This window comes from Chaetodon trifascialis, chromosome 10 (assembly GCF_039877785.1).
Source record: "Chaetodon trifascialis isolate fChaTrf1 chromosome 10, fChaTrf1.hap1, whole genome shotgun sequence".
Classification (NCBI taxonomy): domain Eukaryota; kingdom Metazoa; phylum Chordata; class Actinopteri; order Chaetodontiformes; family Chaetodontidae; genus Chaetodon; species Chaetodon trifascialis.
Window position 1 is genome coordinate 12,703,388 of NC_092065.1, and position 26,838 is coordinate 12,730,225.

Genomic DNA, 26,838 nt, shown 5'->3' on the forward strand with positions numbered 1-26,838 from the left:
GATTGGCTCACTGCTCACGTGACTGAGCAGTTAAATATATTTTATTAACGCTACTCTAAAACAAACATTTTTAGTTATATAGTTGCCTTTTTTCGCTTAACTAAATCATGTTTCGACGGTTTTTGGGTTCAGTGGGCTGCTAGCGTTAGCTGGACGGGGCTGGAGAGGAAGTGGAGTTTGGCTTACGTTGAGAGGAAAGTGGGCAGAGCCGCTGAAGGATATCAGCTCAGGCAGAGAGAACGGCACACACAACAGAAGAGCAGGGCGTCGAGAGCGGAGAGGAGGAAGAGCGGGACGATGCGGCCGAAAGACCCCGCAAAACGACGAAAATCGCCTCAAAACGCGACACTGGTCGGTGAAGATGACGGGGGATAGACGCGGCCTGGGAAATGGGTAAGAACTTACAAGTAATCCAACATTAATAGCTGTAAAATACGAATCAGGGGTGTATGGCAATATGGTGGATAGAACGACAGTTAGACGCAGTGTTGTAAAAATGGCCATGGTGTGTTGTTAGCGAAGAATAAAACCATCGATGCGGACAGTGTAAATTCCAAGTAAATGTGCTTTATTTGATGGAATTTGTTTGTTTGCTAACCCTGTTTGGAGTTAACTTAGGTAATATTTGGTCAAGCACATTTCTTCTCGACCTGTTAGGAGTTATTTCAACCTACGCATTTAAAATTTGCTTTGTCCTTGAAAGGGCAAATGCCCTTATGTGAATTTGCTCGATTAAAACAACAAAATAAAGCAAATGTTTGGTTTTTTCAATGCTGTATAGACACTGAGAGACATCAACTGAACAATATTAAGCAGATTTTTGTTTATTTTCTATATAGGTGTTTTTTGAGGTTTTTCACCGAATTATTTAATCCAAAACATATTTGAAAATCGATAATTTTTCATGGTAGTTTACCACAGTCTGCACAAATGTAGTTCATAAGAAGGTATAAGTAAGTGTGAATTGCTTAATGCTTGGTATTTAAACATAGTTGAAATTAATAGTGACAAGTTGTCAAAATGCTTAAAATGTGAGTATTAAACACAGTTCTTCCATTGTATACTCTGTAATTAAACTATACTTCATTTGTTTATTAACTAAACGTTCTATATGTTTTAAAAGCTTAGATAGACTTCGAAATACAAAATAGGGTGTTGGCTTTTAACCCTTTGAGGTACTGAATAGAGAAGGAATATAAATATGTACATTAATTTTGTTTTTCCACCTTACATTATACCTGTAAGACGTGTAAAAGATTTCTTCGTGTTATAAAGCCTCACTACAAGTATGTGAATTTAAGGACACTCAAAATACTGTATTAAAATTAAATAAAGAATTAAATTCATCTTTCTGTCATGGTCTCATGGACAAGGTTGTTGATTTATCCACATATGAAGGCAGGTACTTCACATTTAAAAGAAGATATGTGCTATCTTTTATCATAGATATTTTTGTATCTTTAACTATATTGTTAAATTCAAAGGATTAGTGCCACCCTTCATGTAACAAAATGGCCTCTCATAGCTATTCTCAATGGGATGTTACTGTTGAAGACAAATTTAGTTGCATTTTGAGCCACCAAGACACGAAGAGATGAAACATTTTCTTGACCAAATATGCAACGACTTATTTGTGATATTTGTAATATGTTAATGAGCTCCTAAACATTCTTGAAAACAATCTTTAAATTATCTTAAAACACTATTAGCCAATCCATGTCTGATTTTATGCCAGCGTATGTTGTGATTTTAAAAAAACTACAATGATAATAATCGCGTTTTGTATTTTGCAGATCTCCCTTGTTGTTTCACAAATTGTGTCAAAGAAGAAAGAAGATCACCTGACCTGGACAAAATGGTATGTGTTTTTAACCAGTCCAGGCTTTTAAATGTTTTTTGCAGTCTGACTAGCTTCTTTGACTTTCCTGCTACATACGTGTAACCAGTAGGGTGTGCTGTTGACACATTTCCTCTCTGAATCTGTATCTTTCTATTTTAAAGGGTTGATATGCAGTCGTCATGGAGTCGTGAATTGAAGGATCCTAGTGAATAGCACAGCGACGGGGAGTTGTAAGTATAATATTTCTGATTGATTATACATTTGTCTGAAATTCTTTGCATAGTATCTGTGTATTGAACTCTCAAAACGTCTTAAATGAAATTTACCGTTCTTACTGACCACTAAGATAACCGAAAAGACAGCCGAATGAACAGTGCGATTTTTTTCAGTTTTATGTGAAAGTCATTGCATGCAAATTCCATTAAAAAAAATTTGTTATGTAGTTCATGTGCAATGTAGTGTGCGTTGTAACAGTCTTTACTAAAAGCAATGACAATCCTGTCTGACGATAGGGCAGTTCTGCCATCTAGTGTATGTTGTGACTAGGATGTACACGTCTATGTGTAAGTGATAAAATACCTGACTAAGTGAGACATTGTGTGGTTCGTTTCAAATACTTATTTAGATTCAAGTTCAATTCATATACATTTTAGAGTATTTCGATTATTTAGTGGCTCTGATATATTATTAAAAGTGTTTAAACACCTGTGCACACTGCAGAAACGTAGGATGCGTCCAAAAGATTTTTCAAGAGTTTTCAACATCAACCTCTCTCTGTACAATCTTTTGTTGTTTAAGGTGTTAAGGTTACTGATAGAGTTTTTGAGTTAACAAGTACATTTTTTTTTAAAGCTGGATACCTACATACAATTTATTATACTGCTATTAAAGTGACACACAGATTTTTAAATGTTTCCTGATGATCTTTCGTTTAGCTAGGTAACCTGTGAAGCACGTAGCATCATTATTTGTTAATCTTTCTTTTTTTGTCATAACAGTGTGCCATGTAATAAAAAGGTACTGACAATCATCACATTGCTCTCATATCAGTCATATGCAGAACACTGAAATTGCACAACACTAACTGTGGCACCTAGTCAGGAAGTGATTTTGGTGGGTTTGCGATCCCAAAAGATGCATCAGGCAATGCTTCAAAGACACTGACCATGCAAACCTGTGACTTGGATGTTGTGTCTCTTTTTGAGTGTTTTACTTATGGTGAATTAGGAATTGTAGTGCAACTCAGCACATTTTTCGCTTTTTCCAGTTACATTTTAGTTCTATCAAGTTTTCAAGCTGGTGACATTTTGCAAGGCAAGCGTGATCATAAAAGAACTACTATCAAATTTGGTTATGCAGTTGCACTATAAAAATATAAGTATAACCTTGGCCCATAGAGGGCATCACGACAGTTGGAAATTTTATTAACATACATGCTTTCATCATAATTTAAATATAAGCTGCCGTGTTGTGCATTTGATCTGCATTGTACAGTTTTTCCTGATGGCACTGATTTTGGTTTGTGTCAATTTGAAAAATATTCTTAAGTAACCCCAAACTATCAGCCAAATGGGAATCATAGTATGCACAGGTGCCTGTCTTAACTGGCAGTTGTGAATGTTCTTTAGAGCCTGAAATTGCAAGTATCCAAGCACCAAAATGTGAAAACAAAAGCCAATCTTGAAATAAGAGAAATATCTTAAGTTGACACATATCAACATATGTTGAACATTTCTAGAGTCAATGGTTGCACCAACATCAATAAACAGCAACAGTAAACATTAACTACCTGCTTGTGATCTGTACTAGTAGCTATTGGTCAGATACCATTTTGCATCTTGAAAACATTTGCACTAATTCACAGTTCATGGTTGATGAGTAAAAGAAAATCTGAAGGCATTGTTTAACCAAATTGACAAAGCACGTCACACTGGACACAGAAGAGCTATATTTAGGCTGCCCCATTCAGATGTATTTCTCTCCCTTTACTGTTTTCCACTTGAGTATAAGAAGTGACTGTAGGAAGAAAGAGGAGGAGCCCTTACAACAAAAAGCCTGAGGCTAGAAAGCCCCCAAAAAGAACATCAAGGCAAAACCAGACAGTTATCAGTATGAGATCCATGAGTTTCTCAAGAGCACACGAATGCCACACACTCAAAGAATTGTCGACCTTACATAGAGCAATGCCTACTGATTCCTGTCTGCACATGCCTTAGTTAAAAGTGCAGGATGCTTCCCTGACCATGTACTCCATTGTTTTTTCTTCCCTGAAAAAAGACTTTAGGAATTGACTTTAAGTTGTAATTGTTACTTTAATCAGACACGGTAATGAGTAGTGATTACAGGACAGATCACATAGGAGAATCGATTTTTATTTTTTATTTTATTTTTTTATTTATTTATTTTTTTTCGGGCTGTATTTGGCCTCCCATACATTGTTAACCTCCAGAGTTTTTTTTAACCACGCATTGTTCATGTAACCAGCACAACAGCTGTACAAAGGTCATGTTTGTAACAGATTGGTAAAGTTGCAGTATTGCAGTAGTTTTAGTATAAGTAAAATGTGAAAAGATACATGTCATTTAAACTTAATGGTTCTGTTAAAATAGGGTTCTTAATAGAGCAGCAGAGTTCTTTCTTATCCATAAATCAGTTAAAGACATTTGCTGTGTAGAACATCAGCTATTGATTAATGGTTGTAGTTACTGCAAAGGTTGGAAAGAATTGTGTATTTTCTCTCAGATAAACTCATTCCTCAATTTCAAATGATTGCGCATTTGTTAAAGCAGTGTCTTATCAGTCATCATTTAAAACTAGAAAATGCCAACACTTCAAAATAGTGAAAGTCAGCCATGTTGAGTAGTCCACTCATTTACTATTTCTGTGTGGCTCTTGTGAATGGTAATAGGAGTATCATTCATTGGTCCTTGTCTCTTCCACAGTGGAGACCTGTGCTGGTGTGAGGATTTCGAAATTTGAAGAAAAAGAAGACAGCTCTGTAAGTTTTTCAAGTTTGAACTGACGAAATCCACGTGCCTACTGAGCTCATTACTATAACAACTAGAAAATTTTACTCTATAAAGTATATGTTCCCTATATCGAAATCAACATCTTGAGGTTGAGGATATTCAAGCAGACCTCACCCTACTTGGAATATTTATTGCTGCCCTTCTCTGTTAGTTCTAAAGGCTAGCAAAAGACCTAGATGTTACAATGTAGAGTCCATACATAAAGGGTAGGTTTTAAACATTGTGGTAGTACATGATGACAATTTTTATTATGTGGATACTTTCATTATTGATAATGATATAAGCTATTTGTAATGCAGCTTTATATGGACGGAGGCTGTGTTGCCTCCTGTTGGTACATTATAAAAATGGCCTCATTTCTCCAAGAGTTATTATATTTTCCATTTTTGTGAATATCTTTGATAGGTTTTTGGCCTGAAATTTGAAAACATGATTAAAAAAACACTGAACTGAATTGAAATATGACTCCAATATTTCAACATTTTAAGAGCTATGAGGGAAATTTTTCCTGATTTTTAACAATCGACATAAATTGTCATTGTACGAAGGGTGGCTTCATTGGATGCTGTTACTGTATGTTGTCTATCTGTTGGTCAGTCACACCTTTGCTTTTGTGACTCTGGTAAGCATTTTGTCAGATCATTCAAGGGATCTCAATTTGCATACAGCATTGTTTGCTCACATGCCAGTGTTTTGTTGTTTTAATCGCAATTTATTTGAACATCACTATTGCTGCGTAATTGCGTAAAAATGTTTTATGCATAACGCGTGATGTGAATTGGGCTAACTCTAGACTCATGATACCCCTGGTGGTCAGTTGAAGAATTTATTTGCAAATGATCGGAGCCTTTATCCAACTTCGTTTTTTTCGATTTCTTTGAATTCAACAAACAATATATCGATTCACCATCACATTTGACAGAACATTCATTATCGGCACGTCTTATTGCACTTCTCCCTGTATAACCAAACACTAAGGATCCCCATGAGGGAGCTTTGGCCAGATCTGTTAATTTACGTGATAAATAAAAAGTTACATTGAATGTCTTATTTGAAATTTAATACCATGAAGTTTGGCTATGAAACAATATTTAGACAGCTTTGGTCCAAAAATGGAACAACAGGCACAACACTGGATTATAAACACCCCCAAATCTGTATCTTGCATTCTATACATTATGTTGATATGACTTAGATTAACAGTTAATGAAAATAGCTAAACTTTGGTAAATATTTTTACAATTCTGTTATCTTACAAAAGCTCACATTTCAGATCAACACACACACATACACAATGCTAGCTAACGCAACTGAAGGCTAGCCATGTATGTGACTAAACTGTCATAATTTTAGTCTAGATTAGCATGCCGTCTTAAACTGCTGGACAGTGAGTCATGAGTCATTTCAGTTACACTGTGGGCTTACAACCTTTCCTTCTTTTTTTATCCTATCAAGACCCCATTCAACTGGATATTGCTGAAGTGGAGACAGCGTTGTTTAACGTGAAGATTGCAAGTGATTTGGCAGTTAGCCAAATTTTGACAACATGAAAGACGTTTTCTGACTGGACTTTGACATTTTGGATTTTTATTTTTTACAACAACATGGACACTGGAACACCGCTGCTGGCTATATAGCGGACTTGTTGAAAAATGATGTTGTTTTTGGGAAACACAAAATCCGCCTTTGTACATTTGATATTCAAATGTTTTTAAATAAAGTGTATGTCCTCGTATTTTTCCTGGCTTTGTCTCATTAGCTGATTAACCAGAAAACCACTAGAGGATATTGGCGTAACATTTTGATAACGTTTAAGTCCATTAGCTCGGCTGTTGGTTTTAGTATTTCAGCTGATCCATACAACAAATTATTTAGTTTACAATAACTCTGCCGCTTATCAATATTTGCCCATTCCTTCCATAAGCTAGCTAAGTGCTTCAGGTTTGCACAGGGTTGTGTAATCTCCTGAAGTAATACTCTCTGTTTCAGATGATGCCATTCAAAGGAAATTATCTTTCAGTCTTTGAGAAATGGGAAAATGGCTGATGAAAATGCACCAGTGTGCTTCAATAAATATTAATCTAAACAGTAACTGCATTCATTTCTCTAAATTGACATTGAAAGTAGTTAAAAAGGCATTGGTCTGAACACAAATGGTTTCCAAAGGCTCTCTAAAATGGCTCCTGGTCGCCCTTCTTCCTGTTTGAGCAGGAAGTGATGCAATTGGTGAAAAATATATATATACACTTTTAATAGCCTCTCAGTATTCTTACCTTTTTATTAAGTGGGAAGAAAAGTTTCAGCTGAAAGCTTGTGTCATGGGGCCGAAAATATATGTAAGTTTTTATAAAAGTAAAATTTAAACATAATAAAAGGGGTGGGACTTAAACATCACCTGAGTGTGGTGTAAATGGAAATAACGTCAATCAAAGGCAAAGCTTTCAGAGCTAGGAAGGAGCTCTAGATGGCGGCTGAGCCTTGGGAAGGGTGCCATGGGCTTTCGTCAGACCGTTTCTTTGCCTGTTTTTCGACCGAAATCGCTTGAATCTGGTTTAAAATTAAGCGATCTGATGATACGATCGGCGTTTTAACGGGAATATCTGCGTTTTGTGTGGTTTTGTGCTGATTTTTCGAGCCGATTGAGCCGTCTGTGCCGGGGAGTGCTTGTCGTTGTTTTCCATACTGGGCTCTGGCAGCCATGGCGCGCCTCCATTTTTAGTGTGCTGCTCGCGTCTGTCCCTCTTGACTCTGACAGTAGATGAAGACTGTAAAGGCCTACAAGCGATTTGAAAAAAGCCTATTTTTTCTTATTTATTGTTAAGTTATTATTTCTACAGTTTGTTATTTTTATTCGAGTCGGATAAAAGCCTGTGAAAGAGCGAACGTGAATCTAATAGTTCATTTATCGGTTAGCACCTTTCTTCACATTGAATTGGACTGTTTACATTGTGTAGTGCATAATTTCCTGATTTTCTCATCCTTAAATCTTATTTTTCTAATCCTTCATGTGATGACGCAGTTAGAATTAATTGCATGCGGCTTGATCCGTGGGCTATATTTAAAGACACAACTTGGATATTTAACTTAATGTATTAACACCTGCCATATTTCTTCGGTATATACATTAGCGATGTAAATAATGATCCTCAAATCTGTCGTTTTGATGCCTTTTTCCTAACTCGTGTCGCACCGCCGGGGTTTTATCTGCCACCTGAGCAAAGGCAGTCTTGTGGGACTTGTATGATAGTTCATGCTTACTCTAACTTTTTGACAGTAAATACCAGGACAAAAGATCATCCGATCACAGATTCTCAGGATAATACGATGATGAAGAATAAAAGTAAAAAACAAGAGGATGAAGGATCGACTCAGAGCAATGCATCAAGGTATGATCATTATACTTTTTACCTTTTTCATATCTGCCTTGATTGTTTACCTTGTCAAGCATGGTTGATCACCTGTGTGTACATTTGCGACGTGGTTTTGTTGAAGTGCACCACTGTCATGAATGACCTTGCCATTGTTTAATAGCCACACCCTGATTTTCCTTCCATTTCTTACACTCAATACTGAGGTTTCAGGCCTGTGTTAAGACATCATTGCCCACAAGATGTATGTGTTAGATCACAGAAAAAGTCGTTGTCCTGTATTATGTTGTACATCATTTATCACAAATGTTTGATGTCCCAACGCTTTAGTAACATGACCTTGTCTTACTAGTTGGTACTGCAATGCACCATTTTATCAACGTTGTTGTTTGGTTTTTGTTTATTTCAGAAACAATGTATGACTTTGGTGTTCCTTATGGTCAGTAACATATCCAGTCCATTAGATGGGTTACATTTTGTCGTCAGTTCTTTGACCTGAGTACACTTTGCACGTGGCTAACATTTTCATTTTTGACATCCTTCTGTAATCTTTTATCTGTACTTTTTGATCAAGTTATAGAGTTTTAGGAAATTCGGGTTTTCTCGTGCTGAGTTATTTCTGCAATTCAAGTCCTTCATACCTTAGATTTCAATACCTGATTTCAATACCCTAAAATCATTTTCTGTTAAATGGATAGTGAAACTTAAACTGCTTCTTAACTCTCATGACTTATGCCACTTGCTTATGTAACATACCCTTTTAACCTCCAACTTTGCATTTGTTTTCAGGGGAAGGCTTTCTTTTATTTTCTGTTTGGGGTATTATTGCAATGGAGAGTTTCAGTTCAAATAATTCTCTTGACACATTGATTGATTGTTAATTCTTCTTATAGATAATAAATGATTGCCATCACTTCTCAAGCAAGATAGTTGATCCCTTCATAGCCTATTGCCTACATCTATTGTCATTTTAAAGTTTCAAACAAGTTTGAAAGGCACTTTTTGTATTTGTTAGTATTTGTTTAATTGAGATTGATGTGTTACTTGAAGCATCTGTTTTGAACTTGTCTGGTGATTGTGAAAGTTAGATAAAAACACTGTTCTTTTCTATTTAAATGTGGCTTCATGTGTATAACTTGTCAGGTAGATTATATTTAAAGCTCTGTGGCCAAGAGTCACAGAGCTTGACCCTAATATATTGTTAACAGTATTGTCTGATTTTCTTTTCACAAACATGCAAAATTCTAAAGATGGTAAATGGGCAAGTGTGTATCTGTCACCCACAGGTATCTGAATCTTCAAATACCAAAACGAGTGGAAACACCATTTTATTTTTGATCAATAAAGATGGTTTTAAAAACTAATACCAGGTCATTTGCATGGTGTCAGAACAATGCAGAAATTCAGAAACAACACAAATGGCAAGCTGTTATTATTATTATTATTATTATTACTACTACTATTAAAAAGATGCTATTTCTCACCAGAAGTTCATAGTATTAGAACTGCTGCCATGTTTTCACAGTAAATAATGCAGCCTGATCTCAACAGACTGTTGTGTTTGTAGATAAAGACACAGAGAAGTTTGGATGCTAAATGCAGGTAATCACCCTCAGCATTTTCCTGACTGTTCACTGCACCAGGTTACATCACACTTGTAGTTTTTCTGTGTGATCTTGTGGCAGCCATTTTAGTATTTTCAGCTGTGAGTGAAATATGTCCTCTGCCACTGATGACAGCGTAACCTTTTCATTTGGACAGATGAGCACTGTGGACATGCAAAGCAAGAGAATGATCAGGAGAAAATCTGGTGGTTTTTTGTGCCATTACATCCTATTAAAGTTACTATATACATGCTTTCCTGAGTCACAAAATGGCCCTTGCTTTGTGTGCCCAGCTTGCTCACTTATCTGTATTAAAACTCAGCTCAGAACTACATGGAGGAGGAACAGGAAGAGTTCAGACCTGGGAAAGGCTGTACACTGTGCTGCTATAGGCTAGACTTCCACCTAGCAACACGCTAGCCAATAGTAATTTGAGATTATTTCCACGTCCCACCCACTTTTGACCTCACTTAAAGCGGAAGAGCCTTGCACTTCCGAATTTAGTCATTGAAACAGCTCAAGGTAAAGGGAGTGAAATCTTAGTGACAGAGTCAATATACGCGTTTTAACACTACGTATATTACTATTGAGTTCCAGTCAGTTAATTAATGTTCCACATCAGTTTTATTCTCATGGTTGAATATAATTGGCAGACTAGAGAGACAGCAGTACAAATTTACTTATTAGAAATTATAACAGCAGTGTTGTTTTTAAAAAACCCAAATGGATGAAATAACGATTAAGCCTACGTATAAAATGTAGTCTTTAAAAGACAAAAACCTGCATGTCTTTCCAAAGCGACCCATGCAAAGCAGTGCTTCCTGGAGATTTACTCTGAATGACTGTAGCGCCCCCACGTGTCCAAAACGAGGCGTTTCACATAGAAAACGCCAGACAGGAAAGGTCATACCATGCTCGATGTTTAACATAGAAATGATCCCCATCGCATTCAAGTGCTGTCATTTAAATATTTAACCTAAATTCTATTGTTTTTATTGACAGAATTGATCATTTTGTATTGAATTGGAATTAAATTGTATCAGGATGAAAAGTACCATCCTCTTTTTAAAGGGGTCTCAGAAACATTAGAGGCTCCTTGTTATTGGTGATACTGAGTTATGTGGCAAGCTTTTCTGAAGAAATTACACATGCAGTCTGTTACTAACTGGGTGTTTGGACATTGAAAGAGGCCTAAAGATCTTTTATTTTTATTTTTTTAAGCACAAAATACTGATTTATTTTTTCCCCCACATTTCTCTCTTTTTCTTTTGAAATACTGGATACATTCATCTCTTTAGGCTCCTAAAAATTCTTTGAATTTTAGTCTGAAAAGGGAGCAAAAGAAAATCTGTATAGCTGCTCACAACATATGTTCAACTAAAGCAGGTTAGGAACCAGTTGCATACGCTCTGGACTCATTCTTCCATATTTATTAATCAATCATTAGATTGCAAAATGTAGCAAAGTTATTTATGCAAATTTTCAGGCCATTGTAATGTTATTTTCTATTATTTCACTGCTGTACATACACGTCACAAGTAATTGCAGGTTAGCAAGAGCAGAAGCTTTCAATACTTAATTACAGTTTAGCTCAGTTTTATTTTAGTGGTGAAAGCTGATCTTAGGCTTTTCAAAATGCCTGTAAGAGGATTTGTGTGGCCTAGAAAGAATGAGGTTATTTAAGACTGTTAGCTGAGTAAGGAACATACTGCATGATGTAATGAGGTTTCTGTTTCCACACCTTGTTCATGCCATCAAGCTCCTACAGAGTGGGTGCACTGTTAAGACATTTTTAAGTTGCTCAACAATGATTTTGACATAATTCTGTCAGTAAATACATATGCACCACAAAGTCCTAAGAACATATTCTTGTTCCCGTAGCAATTCAGCTTCAGAAGAATCCAACCGCTCTGCATCGGAGTCGGGAAGTCAGTCAGAGAGCGAGCATGGCAGTGAGAGGAGGAGATCCCACAACTCCGAGTCAAACAGCTCCTCAGAGTCAGAGAGTCACTCAGAGTCAGAGAGCGAGTCTGCCGAGTCCAAGTCACAACAAACCACAGCAGAGGTCAAAGACAAGCCAGTTAGAAAGAAGGAGCGCCTGGCAGATGTGAAGAAGGTAAAGGTCACTGGGCATTAGAGGGGGCGCGTAAGTCTTCTGAGGTGACGTTCTGGTTCTAAAGCACATTAAGGTTTCTGTCCTCTAATAATGGAAGATTGTCTTAACTTTGTTTGTGTTCTCGGCTGTTAATGTGATTGTGAGGGTTTTGCATGGAGGACACATGTAGTTGCAACTGAAATTAAGCAAATACTTTACTCCAACTCCAACTTTTTACCCGTGTAAGACTGCAACTGGGTCCCATTTCCAAACTACATCCCAATTCTAAGCAGGATATGAGTGTGTAGTGTTCACACAAGCATACTCACAATACTAAGAAGGAATACTAGAAAACAATTAAAACATGCTGTTGATTCACACCACTGTTCCATAATGCAATGCACAAAGGAAGTGGAGAATGTACTCAGCTAGCAGTTTGTAGTAGGTGGTTAAAAAGGCTACAGAATCATCAACAAAATGACCATCAGATCTTTATAAAAACATATGGATTGGCTTTCAAAAGGTGCAGCTTTGATTAGCTTTCATCAGAACACACACAGCATCATTTTATGTAATTCCAAAACTTTAAAAGTCTGCTCATTCTTTTGCACTAACAGCTAAAATAGAACGACAGTCAACAAAAGGCCCATCAGAGCTGAATCAGGCAGTAGAGTAATTGGGGAGGGGACAGCAGAAATGCAGACCAAACCGAGTTCAAGATTCTCAACTATGAATACTTGCTGGGACTATTTGTTAAGTAACAATAAGACATTTGACAATGTCACCTTGAACAGCATATTGATCGATGATGAAACCAGCAGTTAGTCGCAGCCCGATGCTTTTGAATTGAATTGAACTTAGAATTTGCAAAGGAATTGGGACATGCTGTATTTGTTTAGTGAAGTGTAAAGACACTGGTTCTGATAGTAGTTGCTGTTTGTTTACAGATGTGGGAAGAACATCCAGATGTGTATGGGGTCAGGAGGTCAAATCGCAGTAGACAGGAGCCGGCTCGCTTAAACATTGGAGCTGGGGTAAGCAGATTTTTAATGAAAGCTTGAAGACGGACAGTAACGAATATGTAGCATGGCCTGGTTCCACACAATTATCTCCAGTAGTGTCAGCTCATCTGAGCAAACCGCTTGTGCCATCTAGTGGCTGTAATGAAGAAGTGCTGCTGTTCACACAGAAACAACGCTCTTACTGTATTTACAGGGCAGCAGTGACTCTGAGAGCGAAAGCCCCAAGAGAAAAACATCACGAGCTAAGAAAAAAGAGTAAGTACCAAGACTGAACAAATCTTGAGGGATTTGTGTTATTATTTTATTATGTCCTTTATTTCTGATTTATTTATTTGTATATGTTGAGATGCTTATACTGAACTCTTGTCAGCAAGGTTTTTGTTATTTAACACTGGATCCATACAGTAGTTTTGCACAGCTCATGTCTTGCCATTGTGTTTCCAGTCTGTGTTCATACTGTGATTTTATCATTTGTAACTGGGTATCTGTTTGTTCCAAATGGGCACCGTCAGTTTCAGTCAGACAGGTGATTTTCTACGTTTACGTCAAATTTGATTGGTCAGATCAGCGGCTTATCCCTGATCAGATTGGGTTGTGGCGAACACCCCATGGCCAGTATTTCGTGAGATTTGAAATTGGTTGTAGCTGTCGTGGGCCTTGAGGGTGAACTTGTGGTATTTCTTTGTTGTAAGAAATATCTGGAAAGATGATGACTCAAATGATGACGAGGAGGAGGAGGAGGAGGCTTCCGACATTACAGACAGTGAGCAGGAAGAGAAAAAAGTTAGATCCAGACGACTTCCTGCTAGAAGGTAAGAGCGTAGCGAAGCCTGGCTGCCAGACAGCTACCCACTGGTCATCTCCAAATCATTCCATACTGTGTGAGCACTTGTTTGATTGCATTTTTTCCCTTTGCTTTGGTGTGAAGAGTAGACCTGATACACACGCTGCAGCCTGATCAAAGCTCAGTCTACAATACAGCATCTAAAGATTTTAATGTAATCATAAAACATGACGCAGATATTTGAATAAAAAAAAATTTGGCTGCACCAGCTGTTTGCTGCAGCCAGAAAGTAGAATCACAGTGACGGTGATTCAGGAGGTTTGGTTCCTGCACTTTAAGTGGTGTGTGTGTGTGTTTCTGTGCTTAACTGTGTGTTTGACAGACCTCAGACCAAATCATCAGTCAAAAAGCAGCTGTCCCAAAAGGGAAGAAAATCCAGGAAACAGGACTCGTCTGCTGAAGATGATGATGATGAGGATGACGAGGATGAGGATGATGACGATGAGGAAGATACTCCGAAGAGACAGACTCGAAGACGGGGTGCAACCAAAGTTAAAAGGTGCGTTTCTGAACCCAGAGGTGTTGAATTATTGTCAGCATAGGTTTGTCCTCCAGTTGAATGTCTTCTGTCAGGACGGGCTTTTCATATTGATGCATCACCTGTGTCCTCTTCGTCCTTGTCCCACGCTGTGCGTGCGTCACAGTTATAAAGAGGACCAACATGACTTTGAAACAGACTCTGATGACCTGATAGAAATGACGGGGGATGCAGGCGAGGAGCAGCAGGATGATGACAGTGAGACCATCGAGAGGGTTATGGACACCAGGACGAGTAAAAAAGGAGGTGACCCATTTTCATTTTCATTTTCGTCCCGCTATTTTGAAAACCACGTTGCCTCTCGTCAATATATGTGGCCGCATGTATTCAGCCTATAAGGTTTTTTTTTTCCTTCTTGTTTCTTAGCCACTGGGGCCTCCACTACTGTGTATGCCGTGGAGGAAAATGGGGACCCATGTGAAGGCTTTGACCCCGAGAATGACGAAGGGGAGATTCAATATCTGATTAAGTGGAAGGGCTGGTCCTATATCCACAACACGTGGGAGAGCATGGACTCTCTGACGCAGCAGAAGGTCAAGGGACTAAAGAAAATGGACAATTATAAAAAGAAACATGAAGAGCTAACTTCATGGTGAAAGTCTTTGCTGTCGCATTTACACTTTATTTGGAAATGTGCATCTTTCAAGTGTTTTAACTGTTTATTCTGTCCCGGTTTGTAGGCTGAGGAGGGCATCTCCTGAGGATGTGGAGTTTCATAACTGCCAGCAGGAGCTCACCGCTGAGTTGAGCAAGCAGTTTCAGTTTGTGGAGCGTGTTATCGGTAAGAATATTCTCAGAAGTAGTTGCTTTTGTGTGATGGTGCTACAGATAATCTGTTTTAGCACTTGTACTAAAATGAATTCTGTTATTACCAGCAACAAGGACAGGAAAGACCCCAGGATCCTCAGACTTCCCCTGTAAGACCCTTCTCAAAGTTTTCACCAGCACTGTCACGGTCTGTTCTGTTCTATTTGTTGGTCTGATAATTTGCCTGCTTTTTTTAACCAGCTCACAGTCACAAGACACCATCCTCCAACGAGCCAGAGTATCTATGCAAGTGGATGGGCTTACCCTATTCAGAGTGCAGCTGGGAAGATGGAGCTTTGGTCAGAAAGAAGTTTCAGCCCTGCATTGACAGCTTCATGAACCGGAACTCCTGTAAGACAGTCCCCTCCAAAGACTGCAAGGTCAGAGTCCAGTCATCATGAGCCAAATGAGCTTTCTTATGCAGTCGCCTCTCTTTCTGATATTATTAAAAATATTTAAAATTGTTATGTTTTTCTCCTCGTAGTTGAAGAAATTCGCTCCTGTCATTTCAGGTGTTAAAACAAAGACCAAGGTTTGTTGCCCTGAAGAAACAGCCGTCGTACATCGGAAATGAGAACCTTCAGCTGAGGGATTATCAGCTGGATGGTTTGAACTGGTTGGCTCACTCCTGGTGCAGGTACTGTGTAAATAAATAGAATAATTTTTGCTGGTGTTGATGATGTAGAAAATGGGAAAAAACGTTCCTTTTCTTGCTCTCCCTCCTCAGGTGCAACAGCGTTATCCTCGCTGATGAGATGGGGCTCGGAAAGACTATCCAGACCATCTCTTTCCTGTCCTACCTGTTTCACCAGCATCAGCTGTACGGACCCTTCTTACTGGTCGTGCCTCTGTCCACGCTGACCTCCTGGCAGAGGGAGTTTGACACCTGGGCCCCCGACATGAACGTGGTGGTCTACCTTGGGGACGTTATGAGCAGGAAAACGGTAGGTGGGATCTGCAGAGGTTTCCTCGTGCTCTCCTGTAGTGTGTCCACAGTTGCTTACATAAATTTCCATTGTTAATTCTGTTTTGTATAGATCCGTGACTACGAGTGGGTGAATCATCAAACAAAAAGAATCCGTTTCAACGCGCTATTAACCACTTATGAAATTCTACTTAAAGACAAGGTAGGTGCAGTGATTAGTATTATAACACTGTCTGTGCATGAAGTGGATTGACCACTTTAGTTGACAAGGACTTAACATTTGTCTCCAGGGGGTGCTTGGGAACATCAACTGGGCTTTCCTGGGTGTGGATGAAGCCCACAGGCTGAAGAATGACGACTCCCTGCTGTACAAAACATTAATGGAGTTCAGGTCTAACCACAGACTCCTCATTACTGGCACTCCGCTGCAGAACTCCCTCAAAGAGCTCTGGTCCCTGCTGCACTTCCTCATGCCTGACAAGTACGTCCTGGTTTCGACATTTAATGTGTTTAACTGAGCCAAAGCAGGGAAAATGCCATCAGTTTGAATTCAAGCCACATACGAGTGTCATCTGTCATCTCTCTTGTGCGATGCAGGTTTGATTCCTGGGAGGATTTTGAGGATGTACATGGGAAAGGAAGGGATAATGGTTATCAGAGTCTCCACAAAGTCCTCGAGCCGTTTCTTCTGCGACGTGTCAAGAAGGACGTGGAAAAATCTCTCCCTGCCAAGGTGGAACAGATCCTCCGTGTAGACATGACTGCACAGCAGAAACAATTCTACAAGTACAGTTTTATTTTCGTCTTTTGTAACCTTTTCACAACATCTGTCTTGTACAGTCGCTGCATTCCTCTTCTCCTTTAACTTCATTTGTTCCTCAATATTTCCAGGTGGATTCTAACGAGGAATTACAAAGCTCTTTCCAAAGGCACCCGAGGCAGCTCCTCTGGCTTCCTGAACATAGTTATGGAGCTTAAAAAGTGCTGCAACCACAGTTTCCTCATTAAACAGCCCGAGGACGGAGACACAGAAACACAAAAGGAACACCTGCAGGTAAGTCTCCTCATGAACTTCTCTTTAGCTCCCAGCAACACCTCGGGAAGTCTGCGTTCTGCAGAAGAAACTGGCGGCGACATAACAAAGATGAAAACATGACAGTCCCAACAGAGGGCTCAGTGTTCCTTAATTTTTCCTGAATTCTAGTGTTCCCACCCAATTTTTTGTACGTTTTAGAGTCTAGTGAGAGGCAGCGGGAAGCTGGTGCTGCTGGACAAGCTGCTGACCAGACTCAGAGAGAGAGGCAACAGAGTCTTGATCTTCTCTCAGATGGTCAGGATGTTGGACATCCTTGCTGAATACCTGGCCAAGATGCGCTACCCATTCCAGGTAAGATTTGAGTCACGTTGTGTATTTCTGTACTACACAGGACCTTAGTTCACGTACAAAGTGACCTGCGGTCTGTTTTGCTTTTTGCAAGTGTTTGTTGGAACGGACAAAACTGGGCAGTGTGTTTTGAGTGCCTTAATTGGCTGGACTGCAGCAAAGTGGAGGCCAGCCCTTTTAAATGCGAAAGAACGTGACTTCCTGAATGAGTGAGTGATGAAGTTTTACCATTGGTTGGTTGAGTGTTTGAGTTTCCCCATTTGCCATTGGACTTTCAAAATGAATAGGCATGACCACATACTGTACCTCCAGATTTTATGAGTAAAGGCACAGCCCTCCATGGCTATTGCTAGTGGACAATAGGTTCCCAAAAACAGCTTTCTACAGATAAAGGAACCAGTGTTGCTCACAGCTTAGAGGGCTGCTCCTATGCTCACAGAATCTGGAGTTACACTACATAACTAGTGTTCTGTTTTGTCTATGCTTCGCCGTCTAAGGCTGTCTCTAGTGGGATAAAGGCGAAGCAGAATACGAGTCCATCTGATACCCACAAGCACAAACACACTCCCACCTTTCACGACAAATCACTAACGAGTCCATACTTGCAACAGCACATCATATGAGCACAGATGGTAGAGATTCACCACGAGGGCACGAAACTGGAAAACAGCAGAAAACCCACTGCTGTAAGAAACAGCTGATGGTCATGCACTGTAACGGTCCAGCAGAGAGCAGAGTGGGAGAGAACAGCTCTCCATGTGTTGAGAGGCGTGAGGGAGAGAGCATAGTGAAACGGCCACTCCGACACAACACTCAATACAGAGTGAGTGATAGGAAAACGAGTCGCATCCCACAGACAGAAACGCATGAAGCACGGGGAGTTCATAGATCATTCAAATCACCTCTTTCAAATCAAACATCTGAAGATATGAGAGGGGGAATATTATTCTTGCAACTGTATTTATAAAATCTGATCTGACCCAAGCATAGCTTCAACCTTGTCTTGTGATATGCTACTACCATAAAATTGATGATTATTTAAAATCCAGGAATTGACATTATACACACTACTGCTTACCATACACAGTCCAGCACATACTGGCTTTCTGTCGTCATGTCATTAATAGCAGAACAGTTGTTATTTTTGATCATAAAATCGGAGTTGCTTGTTTTCTTTATTGGTGTTTACAGTGTTTGTGCTCTCGGGGTGGGTGTTTTGAGGTGGGTGAGACTCTGATGGGGATCAGATGTCAGTTGTTGCTGCACACATACCCCACCAGGCTGAGAGTCCATGTGGTTATTTATATCACCAAGTTATTTTCTGCTGAAGACCAGCCGAACTCCTGCAAGTCACTTGACTCGGGTTGTTTTTGCTGACTTAGTCTTTGGTTGTAGACTGTTGTGATCACTCTGAGCTATAGACTGGGGGTACTATGGCATGTAAAGTGAAGTCATGCCAAGGTTATAGCAGAGAGCTGCCCGGGATATCTTCACAGGTTTAATGAGTCTGTTTGCCTCCCTCCTCTTCAGCGGCTGGACGGTTCCATAAAGGGAGAAATCCGAAAGCAAGCACTCGACCACTTCAATGCAGAAGGCTCAGAGGTGTGTATGCTCATGACTTAATGCTGCTAACTGATAGACGAGGAGATTCTATCTTTCAATTTCTGATCTCATGATAAATTAATTGCAGTAGCAGGTGAAACAGATGTTTGATAAATGGTGCAAAAAGAATCAAATTTACATAATTACGTGAAAGAAAGTCTGTTGTTGTTGTTTTTGAATTTGATTTGTGATGCCATTTCCCATTTGCTCTACAAGTGATGCATTCCTTGATTAGATCTGCATTAACAGTTTCATCTGTTTTCCAGGACTTCTGCTTCCTGTTGTCCACCAGAGCCGGAGGTTTGGGCATAAACTTGGCCTCGGCAGACACTGTAGTCATCTTCGACTCGGACTGGAACCCTCAAAACGACCTGCAGGCACAAGCCAGGGCTCACAGGATCGGCCAGAAGAAACAGGTAACCCACGATGCCAAGCGATGAGGTTCCCTCCTGCAGAGTTGGTTTGTTGTATAGTAGGTAAGAAAATGTACGCTTTCCCTTCACAGGTGAATATTTATCGACTGGTCACCAAGGGAACGGTGGAGGAGGACATCATTGAGAGGGCAAAGAAGAAGATGGTTTTGGACCATCTCGTCATTCAGAGAATGGACACCACTGGTCGAACTGTGCTGGACAGCAACTCAAGAAACACAAAGTAAGATGTCAGACATGAGCTGCACGTTTGTCGTTGATTTATTCTGTTTAATATTTTGAGTTACTGAAACCTGCTTTTTTTTGTTACAGTTCAAACCCATTCAATAAAGAAGAGCTGACTGCCATCCTCAAGTTTGGTGCAGAGGAGCTTTTCAAAGAAGCAGAGGGAGAGGAGTCTGAACCACAGGTGCTGCGACGACTAATTATCTTCTGTGCATTGAAAATACTTGTGACATATTTGTAAAAATTGAACCAGAATTTCTTTGTTTCTGCAGGAGATGGACATTGAGGAGATCCTGAGGTTGGCTGAAACAAGAGAAAGTGACCAGGGCTCGAGTGCAACAGATGAACTTCTGTCTCAGTTTAAGGTTGTCACTGTTATGTACTTGTTGCATTATTGTAGAGTACCTCAGACAGGCTTCCTTCTCTTTCAACTTCAGATCATTTCCTTACTTTCTTCTCTCTCCGGGTTGCTGCAGGTGGCCAATTTTTCCAGCATGGAAGAGAGCACTCCAGAGTTCGAGGGGAAGCACACACGAGAATGGGATGATATCATCCCTGAAGAGCAGCGACGCAAAATTGAGGAGGAGGAGAAGCAGCGGGAGATGGAGGACATCTTCATGCTGCCCAGAAGCAGGAGCTCGAACAAGAGGGTAAGAGGAGAGGAAAAATGGTGGTTTGCCCATTTCCAGCAGTGATAGCTCTTGGATTCCCTCAGAAGCATACTTTAAAATGCTTACTCTGCTCCAGCAACGTCTCAGCATTTGAATCAGGTCGTGAGATGTCGCTCTGGTTCTTTCAGGCTCAGGCCAATGACAGCGATAGTGACGTGGGCTCCAAGCTGAAGCACCGCTCCTCAGGCTCTGAGAGCGAGACTGACGATAGCGATGACGACAAGAGGCCGAAGAAGAGAGGCAGACCCAGAGCTCGCAAGAACAACGTGGAGGGTTTCACCGACACAGAGATACGCAGGTGAAATATTTACTGAGCATTTGTTTTCATTGGTGTTTTTGTGTTGGTTTCCAGTGAGGAACACAATTAAATGTTATTCATTCTAATATCATTTACAGGTTCATTAAGGCATACAAGAAATTTGGATCTCCTCTTGAAAGGTAAGCACATTTTTAACTGATATTGATAATGAATATATGTCTGTGTTCTGTGACGAGCCATGCAGTCAGCTGATCTTTTCTGCATCCAGGTTGGAGGCCATCGCCCGAGACTCTGAGCTGGTTGACAAATCCATAGCAGACCTGAAGAGACTCGGTGAACTGATTCACACTAGTTGTGTGGCTGCAGTGCAGGAGCACGAGGAACAGCTGAAAGAGAACCCAGTTGAAGGTACTGTTGCGTTGGTCACTCTTTATATTAAGGCACACATATTCACCACTAACAGGTTGCTTATAAGCATTTATATTAGTAGCATATTGACTCTTAATTAGCCATTGTAAAGCACTTATTAATTCCTTATTCTCTAGCAGTTAAGGTTATTAAATTTTAAGTTATTAAGATGGTAATTCATGTGTAACATCCTTCTTACAATCAACAAGCAGTAATCAATTAGGAGGTTATTGAGGTAAGTGGAGTAAGGCATTTATAAGTGCTTTACAATAACTAATAAATGGCCAATATGCATGTTAATGAGCAATAGTTCTTTGAAATTAAAGCATTTTCCAAGCCCCAAAAATGACGCATGTTTCTATTCCAGCCAAAGGTCCTGGGAAACGGCGAGGAATTAACATCAAGATCTCAGGAGTGCAGGTCAATGCCAAGTCCATCATTCAGCACGAGGAAGAGTTTGAGCCTCTGCACAAAGCAGTGCCCTCCAACCCTGCTGAGAGGAATAAGTAAGATACCAGTGCAGATGGCAGAAGGAGCACAGGCTCTGTGTTGTGTTAAAGATGTTTAGAAAAGTGCATCTGTGTGGCAGATTATATATGACAAATCTCTGTTTCCCTCAGGTTCAAGCTGACATGCAGGGTGAAGGTAGCCCACTTTGATGTTGACTGGGACCTGCAGGATGACATTCAGCTCTTGCTCGGTATTTACGAGCACGGCTTCGGCAACTGGGATCTGATCAAGACGGATCCTGACCTTAAACTCGCTGATAAGGCAAATGTCAAATCTCTCACTTTGGCACTAAGTTGGAGAGCGTTCTTGTATGAAGTGATGATCTGAGTCTAAAGCACGTGCTCACATTAAATGAATCTGAACTGAAATTGCCCTGTTTGGATATTGTAAAAACTTTGAAAAATACCTTTTACACATCAGGGGCCTTAATCTTTACTTCCTCTTCACAGATTCTCCCAGACGATCCGAGCAAGAAGCCTCAGGGCAAGCAGTTGCAGGCGAGAGCCGAGTATCTCCTCAAGCTGCTGAAAAAAGAACAAGACAGCACAGACCTGTCCAAAACCGGGGAGGAGGTAAGCTGCTATTAATCACGTCCATCACATCCTTACTGTTAGTTAGTGTCTGATCTACGCAAAGCGACCGACCAACCACGCAGCTCATCCAGTCTCTTCCTCTGAAGGTCAAAGTGAAGAAGAGGAAGCCTCGGGTCAAGAAGGAGAATAAGATTCTGAAGGATGAGCAGGGCAACGACATCTCCTCCCCCCGCCTGTCCGACAACCCGTCAGAGGAGGGCGAGGTCAAGGTGAGATCGCTGCAGTGTGACCTGCTTCTGCGGTGAGGTTTTCCACCGCCTGCAGCACGCGGGATGTGTTTGTGTGCTGATGTTAAAAATGTTACTCGAATTAGCAGCTATTTCAGTATTGTCTCCAAATGCATGTGGCTGTTAGTGTGCCACATTTCCATCTCATATTGCATTGTACCAAACTATAAATCAGACCCTGTGAAGGAGGAAACTAGACCGTAACCACTGCAGAAACAAAGAGATGTATTCAGCTTCAATTTCTTTACATGGAAAGATTAATGGCACACATAATTATGGTGCACATGGTAACCTTCTGTTATATTGTTTAACATAAATCGTCTTTTCTCGTGTTCGAGCAGGATGACGGAACAGAGAAGTCCCCCGCCAAGAAAAGACAAAAGAAAAAGGACAACAAAGAGAACAAAGAAAAACAGGGAACTCCTAAAAAGGAGAAGGACGGGGAGAAAGACAAAAAGGGTTCCAAGCCCAGAAAAGAAAAGGTATTTCAGCAGAGAATTCATGCTTTTATTTTGGCATTTTTCTCATGAAAGCATTAAAATGCCACATGGGGCTAAATGAACGCAGCTCGAACGTTTGTCCCCATCCTGTGAATGAGATATTTTAAGTATGCATGGTGGATGTGGGTTGTCTCGATTTCTGGTGTTTTTCAGGCTAAAGGAGCCAAAGGGAAGAAGACTCAAGGTCCAGTCCACATTACGGCTGGTTCTGAGCCCATCCCCATCGAAGGAAAGGAGGACGATGAGCTCGACCAGGAGACGTTCAGTATTGTGAGTTTCTTCTTCAGTTCTCCTGCAAAGATGAATCCAATGGACTTGGAGTTGTCAGCGAGCAGTTTATTATAATCATTTTCTTGCATGGGTCTAGTGTAAGGAGCGCATGAGGCCGGTGAAGAAGGCGCTGAAGCAGCTTGATAAACCAGACGAGGGTCTGTCTGACCAGGAGCAGCTCCAGCACACTCGCACATGCCTACTGAAGATTGGAGACCGAATCACAGAGTGCCTTAAAGCCTACAGTGACCCCGAGCATGTCAAAATATGGCGAAGGTGAGGTGATTCGATGTGGTCTTTGTGAAATGAATCATTAGGCTCTCCTGCCCCACTCTGCTAATGGTTATTTTGTGCTTTTTTGGCAGAAACCTCTGGATATTTGTGTCCAAGTTTACAGAGTTTGGTGCAAGAAAGCTTCACAAGCTTTACAAAATGGCACAGAAGAAGCGATCACATGAGGAGGAGGCAAGTTGGGCTCTGCTTTATCAAGAGTTAGCAAGTGAAGATAATCTTCTATACATAACCAACACTTAAAAATATCCTGTGACTTTTCCAGAAGGAGCAGAAGAAGAAGGAGGATCCAGCAGGGAGGATCAAAACGTTCAGACCAGAGCCGTCTGGTTCCAGTCGGGACTCCACGGGTACTCAGCCATCCTCCAAATCTACACCTCACTCGTCTCAGCCAGGCCCCCACGGACACCACAGAGAACCGTACAGCACAACTAACAAGAGGCACTTTGGCAATGACGGTGCGTGTTGATAGGATTATTTTAGTTAAAGGCACAGAAAGTGGGCTTTAGAGGTGCTGGAAGGCAGATTTTGTTATCAGTGTACAGAGCTAGGCTAGCTGTTTCCCCCTGTTTTCAGTCTTTGTGCTAAGCTAAGCTAACTATGTCCTGGCCATAGCATCATACTCACCATAGTGATTGGTATTGATCTTCTCATTTAACTCTCACCAGGAAAGGGAGTTTTCCCCCAAAATGTTGAACTATTCCTTTAATTGATGTTATTTAAATGAGGCAGAGATGTTCAGCTCCTACAACATTGTTTGATATCAGCTTTGACATTTTTCATCACAGACCGGGGAGACTGGCAGAGGGACCGGAAATACAGTTACCCGAGTAACAGCAACCAGTCTTGGCAGGGAGACCGACATCATCCCTATGACCCGCATCGCTACAAGGATCATTACAGCGATCGACGTTCACACGGAGACCCGTACCGCAGCTCAGGCAGTTATCGCAACAACAGCTCCCCTCGAAAAAGGCCGTACGACCAGTACAGCAACGACCGGGACCACAGGGGTCACAGACCCTATTACGACAGGTGAGCCACTCAAACTGTTTTTTGGTTTAAACTATTATGTCAGTAGATAATAATAATAAATGCTATATGTGAAAATTCAGGCATCCGGACCCCAAAAGAAGACGTGGTGATGAATTCCATAGCAGCTACCACCAGGGAAGAGAAGGCCCTCTTCAGGACTTCAGGAGGATGCCGGAGCACAGGCCAGCAGGTCCGCCTGGGCCAGAGCACTATAACAGGCCCTTCCACCCCGACAAACCGCCTCCACTGCTGGACCCTCGCTCCCCGCAGGCTCAGAAGTCTCCGCAGGACTCCCGCTCTCCACCCGAGCGGCCTGTAGAGCCCAACGCCGCGGCAGATCCGAACTGGAACAACAGGAAAACATAAATAGTGGCTCAGAAACTGATCTGTGTGTTTTGTCCAGGTTCAAGGCCACACGCTGCTGATGGACACGCCTGGACTTGCCAATCATAAGCTCGCAGTTGGAAAGGGAATCAACTTGTACCCTCTTTACCAGCAAGACTGTTTTGCTCTTTTCCCACAGTGACTGTGGCTGTGAATGATTTGTGCCCTGAAAGGAAGAAGTGTGTTTCCTCCTGTCGTCTTTAGGATGGAAAAAAAATGTAAAACGAGCATCTTTATTTAAATGAATTGACTCGATCAGTAAACCATGACTAAGACTGAGTGGAACGCTGATGGATGCTTAGTCCCATGGACTATTATCTAAGGAGAGTTTAGGATACATGAACTGATGACTGATCTCAATCCTAAAAGTGCCTGAAGGTTTGCTATATGTATGGGAATATTCCCAGAGGACGCATGACGTGGACTTTTTTTTTTCTCGTTTGTGTTTAGCTTTAAGTCTTGCAAATGATGTCATGTAGACGAATTCAGTACAAAAGAATGTGTAATGTGTTATCATCCGCACCTTCAAAATGTTTCTCTTGAACACGTAGCTGAGCTGAATCATGGAGCATCACCATGTGGGTTAAACTGGTGGCGCGAAGGAGGCGACCTGATTCTGCCAATCAGTGAAGCCAGCCTCTAAGCACTCAACATAACGTTAGAAAAGGTTTTTAGCTAATTCATATTTCTCACGTGTACAAATCATCATTGTTTCTGTAAGTGTGTAGCTGTAGAAATCATCGCAATCCTCTTGCTTTGTTCACTTTAACCACTCATCTGTGTCGGCCCAGCGCAGTGGAAGCTTTGTAAGCAGTATTTATTGCAACAACTCGTGCAAAGGTTCATAACACTATGACTTAGATCTACCCTTTATTTTTGGTTTTCAGTATTACGAATGGTAACCGGCTTTCCACCTGCTGTATGTAAGAACTCAATTATGTCTGAAAATACTATGTGATTAAAAAACAAAACAAAAACAAAAAAAAAAAAAAACGTTTTCTTTCCAATTCTGTGGTTTGGCATTATGTCTGACTCACAGATGTCGTGCTGTTGCTGGGAGGTTGTTTAAGGGTTATCAGGAAGTTGCTCATGACATTTCGTTGTGTTCATTTACCTTTTGGTCGTTCTTTTCCTGTGCCAAATGTGGTCCTGGTCTCTCTCGCTTTTTTTAAATGCTTCTCCATTTGTGCCTTATTTATGTGTGTATTATCATACTGTGTGTTGGTCCATGGACAGAGCTGGGGTCTAACACAGGCAGGATGTGTAGTATTACAGTCACATTTAAAGGAAATGAGTAAATAACAATCCAGTGGGAGCAGGTGAAGGGACCATGTATTCTGGTAATCATCATGAGGAGCTGATGATCTAAGGGGAAATGCTAAACATTAATATACAAAAATCATGTGTTTTTCGTCCAGGGCACTGAACCTGTTACAGCAAACAGCCAGCACATCTTTTGTTCCACTTTAAGCAAGCTACAATTCCTGTATCATATGTTCTTTAAGAAAATCTAAATAATTTATATTTGTGACAAAACCACTCTTCATGAGAAATGTGCTGTACATATGTTTGGACATATGTAATAAACTTTGTTACACAATGAAAGCTTGTCTTCTTTCATTTACATCATTGTGTCGTTGCTTCAGGAAATAGGTTTCCAGGAAAAGGTATGTAAACTTTTAGCTCTGTAATGCATTATGATTATTAGAATTGGTCTCAGTCTTGCAGGTAAGAGTTGCATTCATAAGTTTGACCAGAGGAGGCAGCAGCGGCACTCTTTGCACAGTACACAACATGAAAAAGTTGATGCAATATTCAGAATGAAGACAATGTAAGAGTGGGATTCCTCTGAAGTTCATAGTTACCACATCTATAGACAGCATAAGGAGTTTTCAGACATACTAACATGTTATTTAAGGCCTCCACCAATGGCTCTCACTACAGCAGGTTACTGTCAACCAACTCAGTGAAGATGT

At 40.6% G+C, this 26,838-nt stretch overlaps 1 protein-coding gene across 2 annotated transcripts; it reads left to right on the forward strand.

Moving 5' to 3' along the window:
* Window positions 1-26,467, forward strand: chd2 (chromodomain helicase DNA binding protein 2). Of its 2 annotated transcripts, XM_070972905.1 has the most exons (42): window positions 1-393; window positions 1,794-1,858; window positions 2,002-2,070; window positions 4,783-4,838; window positions 6,325-8,255; window positions 11,723-11,957; window positions 12,884-12,970; window positions 13,152-13,213; window positions 13,651-13,770; window positions 14,125-14,301; window positions 14,447-14,586; window positions 14,707-14,932; window positions 15,021-15,121; window positions 15,216-15,257; window positions 15,349-15,527; window positions 15,660-15,784; window positions 15,875-16,091; window positions 16,185-16,274; window positions 16,363-16,553; window positions 16,670-16,858; window positions 16,964-17,126; window positions 17,307-17,459; window positions 18,987-19,058; window positions 19,325-19,474; window positions 19,564-19,712; window positions 19,802-19,898; window positions 19,987-20,079; window positions 20,191-20,364; window positions 20,514-20,683; window positions 20,782-20,823; window positions 20,913-21,052; window positions 21,420-21,558; window positions 21,673-21,823; window positions 22,012-22,134; window positions 22,242-22,364; window positions 22,724-22,864; window positions 23,036-23,152; window positions 23,250-23,428; window positions 23,518-23,617; window positions 23,709-23,901; window positions 24,232-24,478; window positions 24,559-26,467. In XM_070972905.1, exons 5-42 carry the CDS (start codon window positions 8,110-8,112, stop codon window positions 24,842-24,844), a joined length of 5,529 nt encoding a protein of 1,842 aa, XP_070829006.1. In that variant the 5' UTR covers window positions 1-393; window positions 1,794-1,858; window positions 2,002-2,070; window positions 4,783-4,838; window positions 6,325-8,109; the 3' UTR covers window positions 24,845-26,467. The 2 variants fall into 2 exon arrangements, with proteins under 2 accessions (XP_070829006.1, XP_070829007.1); XM_070972906.1 differs by lacking the exon at window positions 13,651-13,770.
* The last annotated feature ends 371 nt before the right edge of the window (window positions 26,468-26,838 follow it).